The sequence below is a fragment of the Vollenhovia emeryi genome, unplaced genomic scaffold, assembly GCF_000949405.1.
Source record: "Vollenhovia emeryi isolate VEMERY1.0 unplaced genomic scaffold, V.emery_V1.0 DF939195.1, whole genome shotgun sequence".
Classification (NCBI taxonomy): Eukaryota; Metazoa; Arthropoda; class Insecta; order Hymenoptera; family Formicidae; genus Vollenhovia; species Vollenhovia emeryi.
This window is the reverse complement of record NW_011967171.1, coordinates 461,314-472,775: the sequence shown is the minus strand read 5'-3', so window position 1 is coordinate 472,775 and position 11,462 is coordinate 461,314. Positions and strand designations below refer to the sequence as shown.

Sequence of the window (11,462 nt, the reverse complement as noted above, 5' to 3'; positions counted from 1 at the left end):
GCAGATACATATCATTTTCGCTGATAATGTTTGTAACGTATACTCTAAAGTGAATAAAACATTGCTATTAACCATTGTCATTGACCAATCTCTTTTACATTGCGATGATACAAGTTGCATACCTGTACCAATCATTTCCGAATTTTTCAGCGTAGAGCTTACCTTCACCAACGGATTCCACAGGTAGGTTGTTGTGTATAATACATATTATAGCTGTATATGAACGTGGCGATCGTAGCGCAGAGGATTGTGCGCTGGTCTGGTAATCCAAAGACCTGGGTTCAAAACCAAGTACATTCTTGGTTTTTCTTTCGATCGCCACATATAAGAGTTGGATGATTAAACGCTCACATGAGCGCTGAAATGGCGAAAATTCTCCAATGTCGATGTCCATTATAATTGCACTTCAATACAATTTTTGAAACAAAAAAAATGTATCTACATTTGTAGATACTTTTTTTTTTCTTAAATACTTGTCATCGTTAAATACTTCTTCGGTGATGACTGGACACCACACGATTGTGTCAAATTTAAGGAGTTAGTACTTCAAAAGAATTTCGTCTCTATAATCGTCGGACACCGATTCGACGATTCCGTAGCCGTTCTGTATTACCGACAGATTTACCATTTTCGTAGTTATAACCTTTCGTCGTATTAAATTCATGGAATCAAAAATGCTTGCGTACAATGACAGTATATGCATTGATAATCCCAGGAAACTTCAAAGCAATTGATTATACGCACATAGCGAGACTTGAAGAAGCTCCTGTTCTTACTAGTTTTCCGTATAAAGGCGTGTCTGCGATTACACGCATACATATATGTATTCCGATAGTCTTTAATGCTGATCGTTATTATCAATTACGTTTTTGTTATTATTTTTCTATTGATCTGCAACTGAAGTTACAGCGTATGAAATAAAGTCCATGTATAATAATTTTTTCTGCATGCATTTTTATTCTTTTGCAGTTACACATATGTACGTATAATTCAAATATACAATTAATAGTATTATGAAGTTGTGTGATAAAGATGGAATATCGTTGTGTTAATGGGAGGTCACAAGTAAGAAAGGAACAAGAATAAAAACTTTTTGTCGCCAGTAAATAATTAACCATTGTAGGAAATTAATAATCGACATAACTAGCAAACTCAGATTCAGTGGTTGAATTGGTGAGGCGCCTAGAGTGTAGGGAGGTCCAGGGTAAAGAACAAACCTGTTTCCATGTAGTGCGTCAAGTTTGATGAACGTCACTTGAAATACTGGCCTAAGGCTGTATAGTATATGGGATTTGTGTATGGGGTGAGTATCGTCGGTGATGATTACAAACTGTATCAAACGTCAAAGGCCAGTTAAAGGGAGCGTCGTGGATCCAGCAGTGTCGCACGATTCGCAGGATATGCAGATGAGGGTTGCATGATTCATTGTTGTCGCGAGAAAAATGGTTCGCACCGACTGGGACCGGATACTATCCGTAAACGCGTCGTCTTTAACAGACGAAGAGATCGAGGATCTTTTTCCTACGGTGGTCCGATGCGACGTGGACGAGATCGCCGACATACATGGTCTGCGGACGCTCGTAAGACTGTCGCAAGAAATGTTGACTTACAAGGATAATCAAGTAAAGGCATTATCTGTTATTATGTATTCACGTTAAACGTTTCACGTGCTAGCACTATATTATTATAAATATTACGCTTGCTTTTACGATTATGCTTACCTGACTGCGCAAAATTTGTTTCCGTCGAGAATAAGAGTGTGCATGCAGAAATAAACCTTTCCCATAAATGTGCTGCATATAAAACAACATTTTGTTAATGTTAGGTCGAAGCTCTGCTTCTCGAGTGTGGCGAGTTGAAAGAAACGATTGCTTCGTTGCGTCCAGAGACTGCCAAGCGAAAGCTCAAAGGTGATTTCATGTCAAGTTCGTGTATATATATAATTCAAGATTATTTCTCAAATGTAACTCTGGAAAGTTGTGAAATGTGATAATTTGTATCGATATTTTATGTTACTGTTACTAAATATTATATTTAAGTCATATAAAATGTATACGATTATCCTTGACAGATCGTGGCGCAGTGAAACAAGAAAACGATGGGTTTGCTAGGGTAAGTTTCTTCATTACCTGTCGTATATTATTATTTGGTTGTGTATTTGAGGTGGTAATTTAAATTTATGTAAAGGATACGGATTTGAGAGGACATTCAGACTCACAAGACAAAAGTAAAAAAGTTAAGACACTTATGGCCGAATTGGAGGTAAGTGTGCATAATAAAAGTGTGATTAGTGAAAATTTATAGTACAGTTTCTTATTGGTCTCAATTTTTTTAGAATTTGGACAAAGAGAACGAGATTCTTAAGGAACAGTTAACAACATTGAGAGACGAGATGGAGGATGCAACAGAGAAAATGAACGAAATGACAGAAGAACTTTGTTCGGCCCAAGTAAAAACTGTGGAATACAAAGGTACCTCTATATGAATAATATGTACTGTTTGTTTATTAACTGTGAGTAAATTTGATGTTTGGATAAATATGTGAACGCTATGCCATTGCAGAAAAGATACTGAAATTGGAGCAAGAAAATGCAGCTTTGGTTATACAAATTGAAGAAGTAACAGCGCAACAAATAGACAGAGATAAAATGTTGGATGAATTTGGTGTAGCTATTGATGCTAGAATAACTGAATGGAAGGTATTAAATTAACTTGGTAGAATTTGTAGAAGTTTAGAAAGTGTCTTTAGATAATTTGCATATGCAGAAGTTTGAATTTATGTTATAAGGGAGTGTTGGATGAGAAAGATATGGAGATAGCACGTTTGAAAGAAAGCTTGTCGCATTCTTTAATGCAATCGGTTACATCAGCCAAGGAAGAAAATAAAACGCACATCACTCATCTAAACGACGAAGTAGCTCGTAGAGACGCAATTATAGCCGAATTGCAAACTAAACTTTCTGAAGCAGTTGTTGAAATAAACGAAAGTGCTGCACTTATTGAAAAATTGAAAGGAGACGCACACGAGTAAGCGATATTTACATATATTTGTAATGTTTTTAATTATTTAATCTATCTTTTGGAAGATAATGATTTATTTGAATTGTTTTGTAGGTCTGTAAAAGGCGATAAACGAAAAGAACAAAAAAGTTTGTTGAAAAAGATACAAATTGCAAATGAAAAGATCTCTAAGTTGGAAAATGCATTGTCACAAGCGCAGGATGATGCCACATCACAGAGTAGTAAAGTGAGATATTTCTATTTATTTTTAATAAACTACATACAGAATTATTGCCATTTAAGCTATAAGTATCTTGCTTAATTTAGAGCTGAGTTTTCTATAAATAATTAGAAATATATGAAAATTTGTTTTAATGCTTTATAACTTTTATTTTTGGTATTAATTATTTCATAATTACTCAAGAATCAAGTTTAGTTATGCATTTACGTTTTTAAAACTTGATGAACAGTTTTTTATTTATTTCTTGCTATCACAAAACATCAGTATGTGAGTTTTACCATTTTTTTTAAAAGAAAATTTAAGTATTTAAAGATTACATTTTAACAAATATGTAACAAAAATGGCAATGATTCTAGAAAATAATCCTTACATACACTTATTTGTTAAATAATATGTAGAGTAACAAGTTCCTATTTTTTATACAGTTATGCGAAGCATTATCTACATTAAAAAAATATGAAGATGGAAATCAGGCTTTAGCTAAAGCATTGAACGAAATTAAAGAATTAAAAATTAAAATTGATCACAAAAATGAACATATTGAAGATTTAACCAATGTTATTAATAAATTGGAGATGTTAAATTCATATCAAGAAATGGAGATCTTAACTCTTAGGTAAAATTGTCAAAAGTATTAATTTACATCCCCTACGTCTGAAGGAAAAATATATAATATTATTTTTGTATAACAGAGAAAAATTAGGGATTCCAGAAGATGAATCCATATCGATTGAAAGTGTTGTAGCAAAACGTAAAGAAGAATCAAAGAAAATAGAAGAGCTTATTCGGCAGAATAAAAATCTTGTAGAGGAAAATTTAGAATTAAAATCAGATGTAAGATGATTTATGGAAAGATTAGTTTATAAAACTTACATATAAAATATACGTGTTTTTTCTGCTATAAAATTTTTACTTTTTATAGATGAGAGTATTAAAATATAAATTGAGCAAGTCTGAGAAGATAATAGATATTTCAGACAACTTAGATGATTATAGTAATCAGTTTTTACATTCGACTAAATTAATCGAGTCAGAAAATATACATCTATCTTCCAAAACTGATATTTCTGAAGTTAATCAAAGTATACAGATACTCATAGAAGAAAATGAGGCACTTAGGACGGGCATGCATGAAATTATGGACAGTATACGCAATCAAGATGGTGAATTTTCGCTAACTTTAACGGTACTTTAGTATTGCACACATTTCCGTTTCTGACACCCTAATATTTTCTTCTGCCTAGTTCTTTCTTACTTTTTGTTTCATGCAATACCTAAAATGTTAATAGACTTCTCTGCTAAATCTACTGCAGTTTTCACGTTTTCTAGTTTATTTCGTAGAACGTTGCTATTCTTATGCCCTTGATATCTGCTTTAAGAAAGGGAGCTAATACCTCTGTATTTCTTGTTTTAGGTAAGAGTGAAGTGGAAATACAATCCAGTACATTGGAACGGTTATTAGAAGCTTTGGACGTTAGGCATTTAGCTGGTTGGTATCATCCAGCTATGAGATTGCAAGAACATCTTAATGTAATACAGGGTAGTAATGCCGAATTGAGGTCACAACTCAAATTACTGAGGTATTTTTTGAATTTAATAATTTAATCAAAGTAGTTACTTATTATTTTTCATTATGAACAATAAAATGAGAGAGTTACATATTTTGGTATCTTTATTATAATTTATAAATCGTTACGGTGTGTGTTTTACAGAAAAGAATTGCGAAGGAAGGATAATATCTTACAAAATCTAGCAGCCAATAAAGATATAGATTTTGAGAAATTGTATGAGAAACATGGCGAAGATGATGCGATAACAATGTATCTTACAGAAATGAAAGCTCTGCAAGTGGCATATAAAAATGAAACAGAGGAATGGGAGAAACAGAAGGATTCACTGATTCAAGAAAATAATGAATTGAAAGATGAGATAGATGGTCTTAAAAAGCAACTAGAAATTTATAAGAAAAATTGGCAAATTATAGAAGATGGAGATGACGAAGCACAGAGAGCTTTCGTGGCAAAAACGAGAGAATATGCGGATGCTACTAACGAAATAATAGTTATGAACAGGAAAAATGATAGTCTTCAACAATTGCTTAACAAAGAAACTAATAGATTATATGAATATCAAAAAGAGATAATTAAAAAAGAAGGTTATTTTAATAAAACACTTACTGAGGCAAGCAAGTATAGTAAAACGTTGCTATCAGAAATTTCACTCTTGCAGAGTAATTTATGTAATTCTGTGAGTGTAATAATACATAACGAATTAAAAGAGAAATATGAGGAGCTGAGTATACGTCATCATGCTTTATTAGAAATTGTAATAGTATCTCCTAATTCCAATGAAATATCTTCTTTGAAGACTGAAATAGAGGCAATAAGACAAGAGAAAACTCAGCTTATTGAAGATTTCCGGAAAGTGGACGATTGCGGGAGCGATGATAGTTTGCAACAAAGACTGAAACAGATAGAAGCCAAGGAGTTGACTGAAAGACAACGAGCTGATCAGATGGCTAGGTTACTCGATATATCACAAACGCAGTTAACAAAGTATGAAGATAGTGTTAAACAACTTTCTAATTCTAATTCTGAATTGCAAGAAAGATTGATCGAGGTGCACAAGACATTGTCTGAAAAGATAGCTCTGCAGGAAACTGTACAAACAGATGATAACCGTATACAGGAATTGCAAAAGGAAAAAACGCAACTTTTTATAGAAAATGAAAGTTTAAAAAAAATGCTACAAATTTCTGAAGAGGAGGCTCGATTGCAATATTCGCTGAATTCACTGCAAACATTGGAATTGGATAGTCTTAGACACCAAATATTGGATTTGCAAGCTGTAAGTGAAGACAAGGCCACAATCTCGCGACTTGACTTTGAGCTTACAAGTAAAAAGATATCAGAGATGGAACTATCTGCAGAGAAAACGCGATTGCAGAATGAGTTGTCTTGCGTGCGACAAGAGCTTGATAATTCAAACAGGAAATACGAGGAAATGCGTGGTTACGTGCAAGATTATCGGAAACAATGCGATAGTCGTTGCAGGTAAAATCCGAAATTACATTTAGGCATTGTTTGGTGTATAAGAGAATGTATCGTAGTGTTGTGTTACAGATATTATATAGATATTATATATTTTTTACAATGCCAATATGTGGGCTCAACATCCATAAGTGCTTTAGAAAAAGTAATTACATTGGCTGCAAAATTAAAAAGAGACCGTCAAAATATCGATGAAGAAATGCAAAAGACGAAAAACTGCCACGAAGATGTCAAATACGAACAGCAATGTTTATCCGCTCGCCTTGAAATTGTTGAGCGTTTGAAAGATATGTTGGAACAACAAATTGGAGCGGGTAGTGTTCAAAACATAATGGAACATTATGCCGCAACTTCACAGCAAACTCTAAGTGTAAGTCTCCCGTGTCATAATAATAACGTGTAAAAGTTTTAATTTTATTAGGTAAAATTAGAATATTTTGTTGAAATACTTTGCACACGTTTAAAATACTTTTTCCAATTACTATTTCTAGTATTTTTATATCTTAATCATAAAATTTTTGCTAAATTTACATTTTACTTAATAATTATAAAATAATAGAATAAATTGTAATATTTATATTATCTGCAGATTGAACTTTTATGTTTTTTCTTAACATATATTTCTATATTCTTTTACTTACAGGATTTTAAATACAAAAGAAGAATAGCTCATTTGGAGCATGAACTCCAAATTGCTAATAGCAAATTTAACGAATACGAATCAGTGATAAACAGCATGGAACAGGATATGTTAAATATTCAGAAAGCTTGGTGTCCACAACAAGAACATCAAACTCGAATAACTACACCAAATTTTGAGACAAAATTTACTCAAGTAACGATGGAAACTCAAGTGGTTAGTGTTCAAACGGATCCTTACATTTGCTGTTTAAATGGAAAAGTAAAGGACACCAATAAGGAAACTGTTGTTTCGAAAGATATTCAAAAATCTATTAAATTAAATGGAACTACGGAGAAAACATACCGAGAAGTAGGAAATAATACAGAGGAAAGTGCCATCTCAGAGATCCCTAACGAGCAGATGGATCAAGCATTGAAACTTGCATCCGAACGCTCCGCGATGCTTGTCAAGTGCGAATCACAATTAGCCGAGTATAAAGCAAAAGTGGATGCTCTAAATAAAGCGATAACGGAAAAGGACTCACAGTATCGAGCAAACGTGGTTACTTTAAACAAAGCAATTGAGGAAAGAAATGTGCAGTATCAAACAAGAATTGACACTTTGAACAAAGCGATTGAGGAAAAAGATTCGCATCTTGCTCAAAAGCAAAGTGTACATGACGAATTAGTGAGCCAGCCACGAGTTGCGAATACTGATTGTGCTGACAAGTTGGCTCTGAAATCGACGATAAATAGTTTACAGAAATTAATTACTCAAAAGGAAGAAACTATCTTAAGATACCAAAATTTATTGAAAGAAGACAGGGACGAGCATAGTCGGGCAGCGAGTCGGTTTCAGGATGAAATTAAAAGTTTGCACGATCACATATTAGCTATGCAAGGTAAAATCCGAAAAACTGAAGATCCGGTTGTAATTATGAAAAATGCTTTTGAAAAAACACCGACGTTTGATGAAACTGCAACGAGAAGCAGTGCTGCGCAAGAAGAAGAAATTGCGAGGCTGCGTGAGAAGGTATCCACTTTTGAAGCAGAATTAAATATCAGCAGAGAACTGAGCGAACGTTGGCATCGATTAGCGGAAGAAAGACTGAAGCATATGGATCGTATGAGAGAAAGGTCTGTTCGATAGCGATGTAAAAATCATGATGTTTTTAAAACTAAAATGTAATTAATACGTGGGATATTGCAGAGTAAATGATTGATGAGATAATTAACTTATATCTATGTTTTATAATACTAGAAATAATTTGTGGTTTTGTGTGTAGGTCAGAGCAACAACATAAAAATGAATTGGAGAGTTATCGTGGTGAATTAAATAAGTGGCAGTCCGAGGCTGACGTACTTAGACAGCAACTGTCTGAGAATCGCATGTTACTTACAAAAGGAAACATTTCCTTGATGAAGGAGCTACAAGATAAAGATGATAAAGTACACGAGTTAACTCTCGCTTGCCAACAGTTGGAGGTGCATTATAATTTTGTCAATGTACCAGCTAAATTTGGTTAATTTTCTGGATATAATTATTTAATCTATTACACTTTTATTGCATAGAATGAAGTTGAATTAATAGAATCTGCAAATCGACCTCATCAAATGATAGTTCATAGTCGAGGCGATATGAAGGTGCACGAAATAACGCACAGTAGTCATCGTGATCAAATGCAACAGCAAAATCAAATGGATGTTTTACGTCGACAGCTTCAGTCTTTAATGGAGAAGGAGAAAATGTACAAGTGCGAAATAACTGATTTGAAGCAGCAACTAAGTCGCAGGTAAGTTTATGTATCAATTTTTAAGCAAACGTTTTAATTAAATTTTTTACTTAATTTTTACAATGAAGATCCGACATATTTGATTTACTGCAGATACATGGCAGTAAAAACTCAGGAAAAAAAGACATCGCAACGTGAAACGCAGCTTGAGCGCAAAGTGGCGTCCTTAGAAGAAGAGTTGCATAAAACAAAAACTCAATTAGATCGTGAATATTTGGCACAAGAAGCTAAAAGAGCTAAGGTAGGCGATAAAATACTGCTATTTTATATTATACACAGTGCTTAACACATTTCTCTTTTAATAGACTGCAGAAGAACTTTCATTGTGGGAGAAACAGAAAAAATGGCAGCAAACGGCAGAAAAATTAAAAGAAAAGCTTAAAGAAAAGACTGATGAGTATGAGAAATTGCTTACAAATTATGAAAAACTCCGATCTGTTGTTTCGTGTATGGAAAGAGAAAAATGGCATTTGAGAAGTAAACTTAAACTTGAGAGCGATACAATATCTGGTACTTCATCAGGAAGACCCATTTCAAATATCCAGTCTAACGTAGAGGAACAATTAGAAAAAGAATGTCGATTATTGAGAGAACGCGTCAAGGAATTAACTGACCGTTTAGAAAAAGAAAGCAATGAACATTTGATGTTGGAAATAGCGGAATTGAAACGGCACAATACAGCTTTGGAGGCAGTCTCTCAGGTTAGCGTTTACAATAAATGAATATATTCACAATAAATGATTTTTAACATGCTTTATTTGATGCTGTCTTACAGGGTAATACATGTGTAATCAATCAGCTTGAGAAATTAGAAATGACTAAAGACGTTCTCGAGAAAATGAATCTTAAGTTAGAAAGTGAAAACTTTGAGCTACGACTTGAATTGGAAAAGTCAAACTCGGATGCCCCAGGATTGCGAGAAAAAATCGAACATTTGGAGAAGTACGTTTAAGTTATATTTTCTTACGTCATGAAAGTAGATTCGATAGACAATTAATATCGCTGCATCGTTATTATTATAGGTACATAAAATTATTAAAAGTGGAAAAGTCTTCTGATTCCACTCCTAGATCGTCGGAAAAAGAACTGCCAGAATCAAGCAATAAAAAATCTACCTTCGAAATGGAGAAAACAATATTCACATTGAAACGAATTATTGAAAAGCTTCAGGCAGAAAATAAAAGATTGAAATTTAATTCCAAGAAAAATCATTTTCTAGTCAGTCAAGTAAATTACACGATCTCTTTGTTATTCTATAATATGTTTCTTTTCTTATTTTTTTTAATCAAATATTATATTATGAAATATAGGGAAAGACAAACATTATCGAAGGAGACACTTTATTCCAAAGACAATATGAAGAATCTCAGACACGCGTGGTAAGTTTGGAGGCAGATTTACAACTAGCTGAGCAAAGGATAGCTATGTTAGAAAAAGCTCAGAAGGAGGATGATAATGGAGATCTCCGAATCTTGAAACAACAGTTAAGTCACAAATCGGAGCTTCTAGATAAAGTGAAGCAGTTGTTGACACGGGCCGCCATAAATGAGAAGACACTGCGACAACGCGTAAGAATTTTCAGCAGTTCATTATTTGAAGGATATAAAATCGAGAAATTATCATTTCTAATCTTATTACCTTTATTAGGTGCAACAGCTGGAATCTAAACAAACTCTGTCAACAATTCCAGAGTGTTATGTGACTCCACCTACGCCACAGTAATGAGTGTTTTGGAAATAAGCTTCATGGATTTGCAATGAAGGAAATACATTTTTATTGAGTTACACACACATACACAAGTATACATATTTGTTTTTCTTTCAATTACACATGCTTGCAAAGCCTTTGGCAGTTATATATTTTCTATTGTGTAATAATTTGATAATAATTCTATGTTGCACACGTGTTATATCAATTTTTGTACGTGCAGGTGCACGATGTTCAACACCAATTGACACAATGGGTCTGTTTTTTATTGCTGCACTCCTGAACTAGTGCACACTGGTGCAATGAGTTGGAATGAGAGGTAATCTATTTGTTTCATTTTAACTTATTACACTAGTTCAGTAGTGCAGTAATAAAGAACAGGCCTAATATGATATCCCAAAAATAGCATTACTTTTATACTTATAAATTCTTGAAATAATAATCATGTTTTTCAATACTCTCATTTATTACTTATTTTGTACTGTGCGTATGACAAAGAAATAAGTTATTTCAAAATTATTACTGTAATCAAATGTGAATTCAGTTTTGTCGACCACAAAATGACTCGAGTGGCTAGCGTAGATTTTTCATTTTATCTTCATTTTCTACGTTATGTCATTGTCACAGATCATTCAAAATATAAGTAATTTTTGAATATTGAGTTAAAAAATTAAAAAGAAAAACTCGTGTTTATATAAATAACAATATGAGAACTGGATTTAATATAAATAACAATGCATAAGCATTCTCTATTGTTCCTCTCTGTCGCGCATATTTCAACATAATATCCTTTCTAATACTAGGAATATAAATAGATTAGTGTAATTAATTCGTTACATCGATTATTTCTAACATACTAAAGTATGTCGACATCATTAAATAACTTGTGCGAACTACGCGCCGTACCAATATAAATAAAAGCACAAAATGATCTATTTCTCTTTATCGTGCGTTTTGGTATATTAATATTACTATCAATATCAAAGGTGTACATATAAACAAATTAATGTAAAATTAATTAATTATTTCTAAAGCCTTGTGTCGACGATG

General features: G+C 33.1%; 1 protein-coding gene across 3 annotated transcripts; it reads left to right on the top strand.

Annotated features, from left to right (window-relative positions):
- Positions 1 to 964: 964 nt before the first annotated feature.
- LOC105562092 (centrosomal protein of 290 kDa) lies at positions 965 to 10,495 on the top strand. 3 transcript variants are annotated; one of them, XM_012012625.1, is made up of 23 exons: positions 966 to 1,622; positions 1,826 to 1,910; positions 2,072 to 2,112; positions 2,188 to 2,262; positions 2,336 to 2,471; positions 2,563 to 2,699; positions 2,789 to 3,027; positions 3,115 to 3,247; positions 3,667 to 3,857; positions 3,934 to 4,075; positions 4,164 to 4,404; positions 4,656 to 4,821; positions 4,954 to 6,294; positions 6,364 to 6,661; positions 6,935 to 8,049; positions 8,199 to 8,397; positions 8,485 to 8,705; positions 8,799 to 8,946; positions 9,011 to 9,406; positions 9,481 to 9,647; positions 9,728 to 9,923; positions 10,016 to 10,273; positions 10,353 to 10,495. In XM_012012625.1, the coding sequence occupies exons 1-23, from the start codon at positions 1,443 to 1,445 to the stop codon at positions 10,425 to 10,427; spliced, it is 6,180 nt and encodes a 2,059-aa protein (XP_011868015.1). In that variant the 5' UTR covers positions 966 to 1,442; the 3' UTR covers positions 10,428 to 10,495. The 3 variants fall into 3 exon arrangements, with proteins under 3 accessions (XP_011868016.1, XP_011868015.1, XP_011868014.1); XM_012012624.1 differs by having other exon boundaries at positions 9,728 to 9,932; XM_012012626.1 differs by lacking the exons at positions 9,728 to 9,923; positions 10,353 to 10,495 and having other exon boundaries at positions 965 to 1,622; positions 10,016 to 10,163.
- Positions 10,496 to 11,462: the final 967 nt, after the last annotated feature.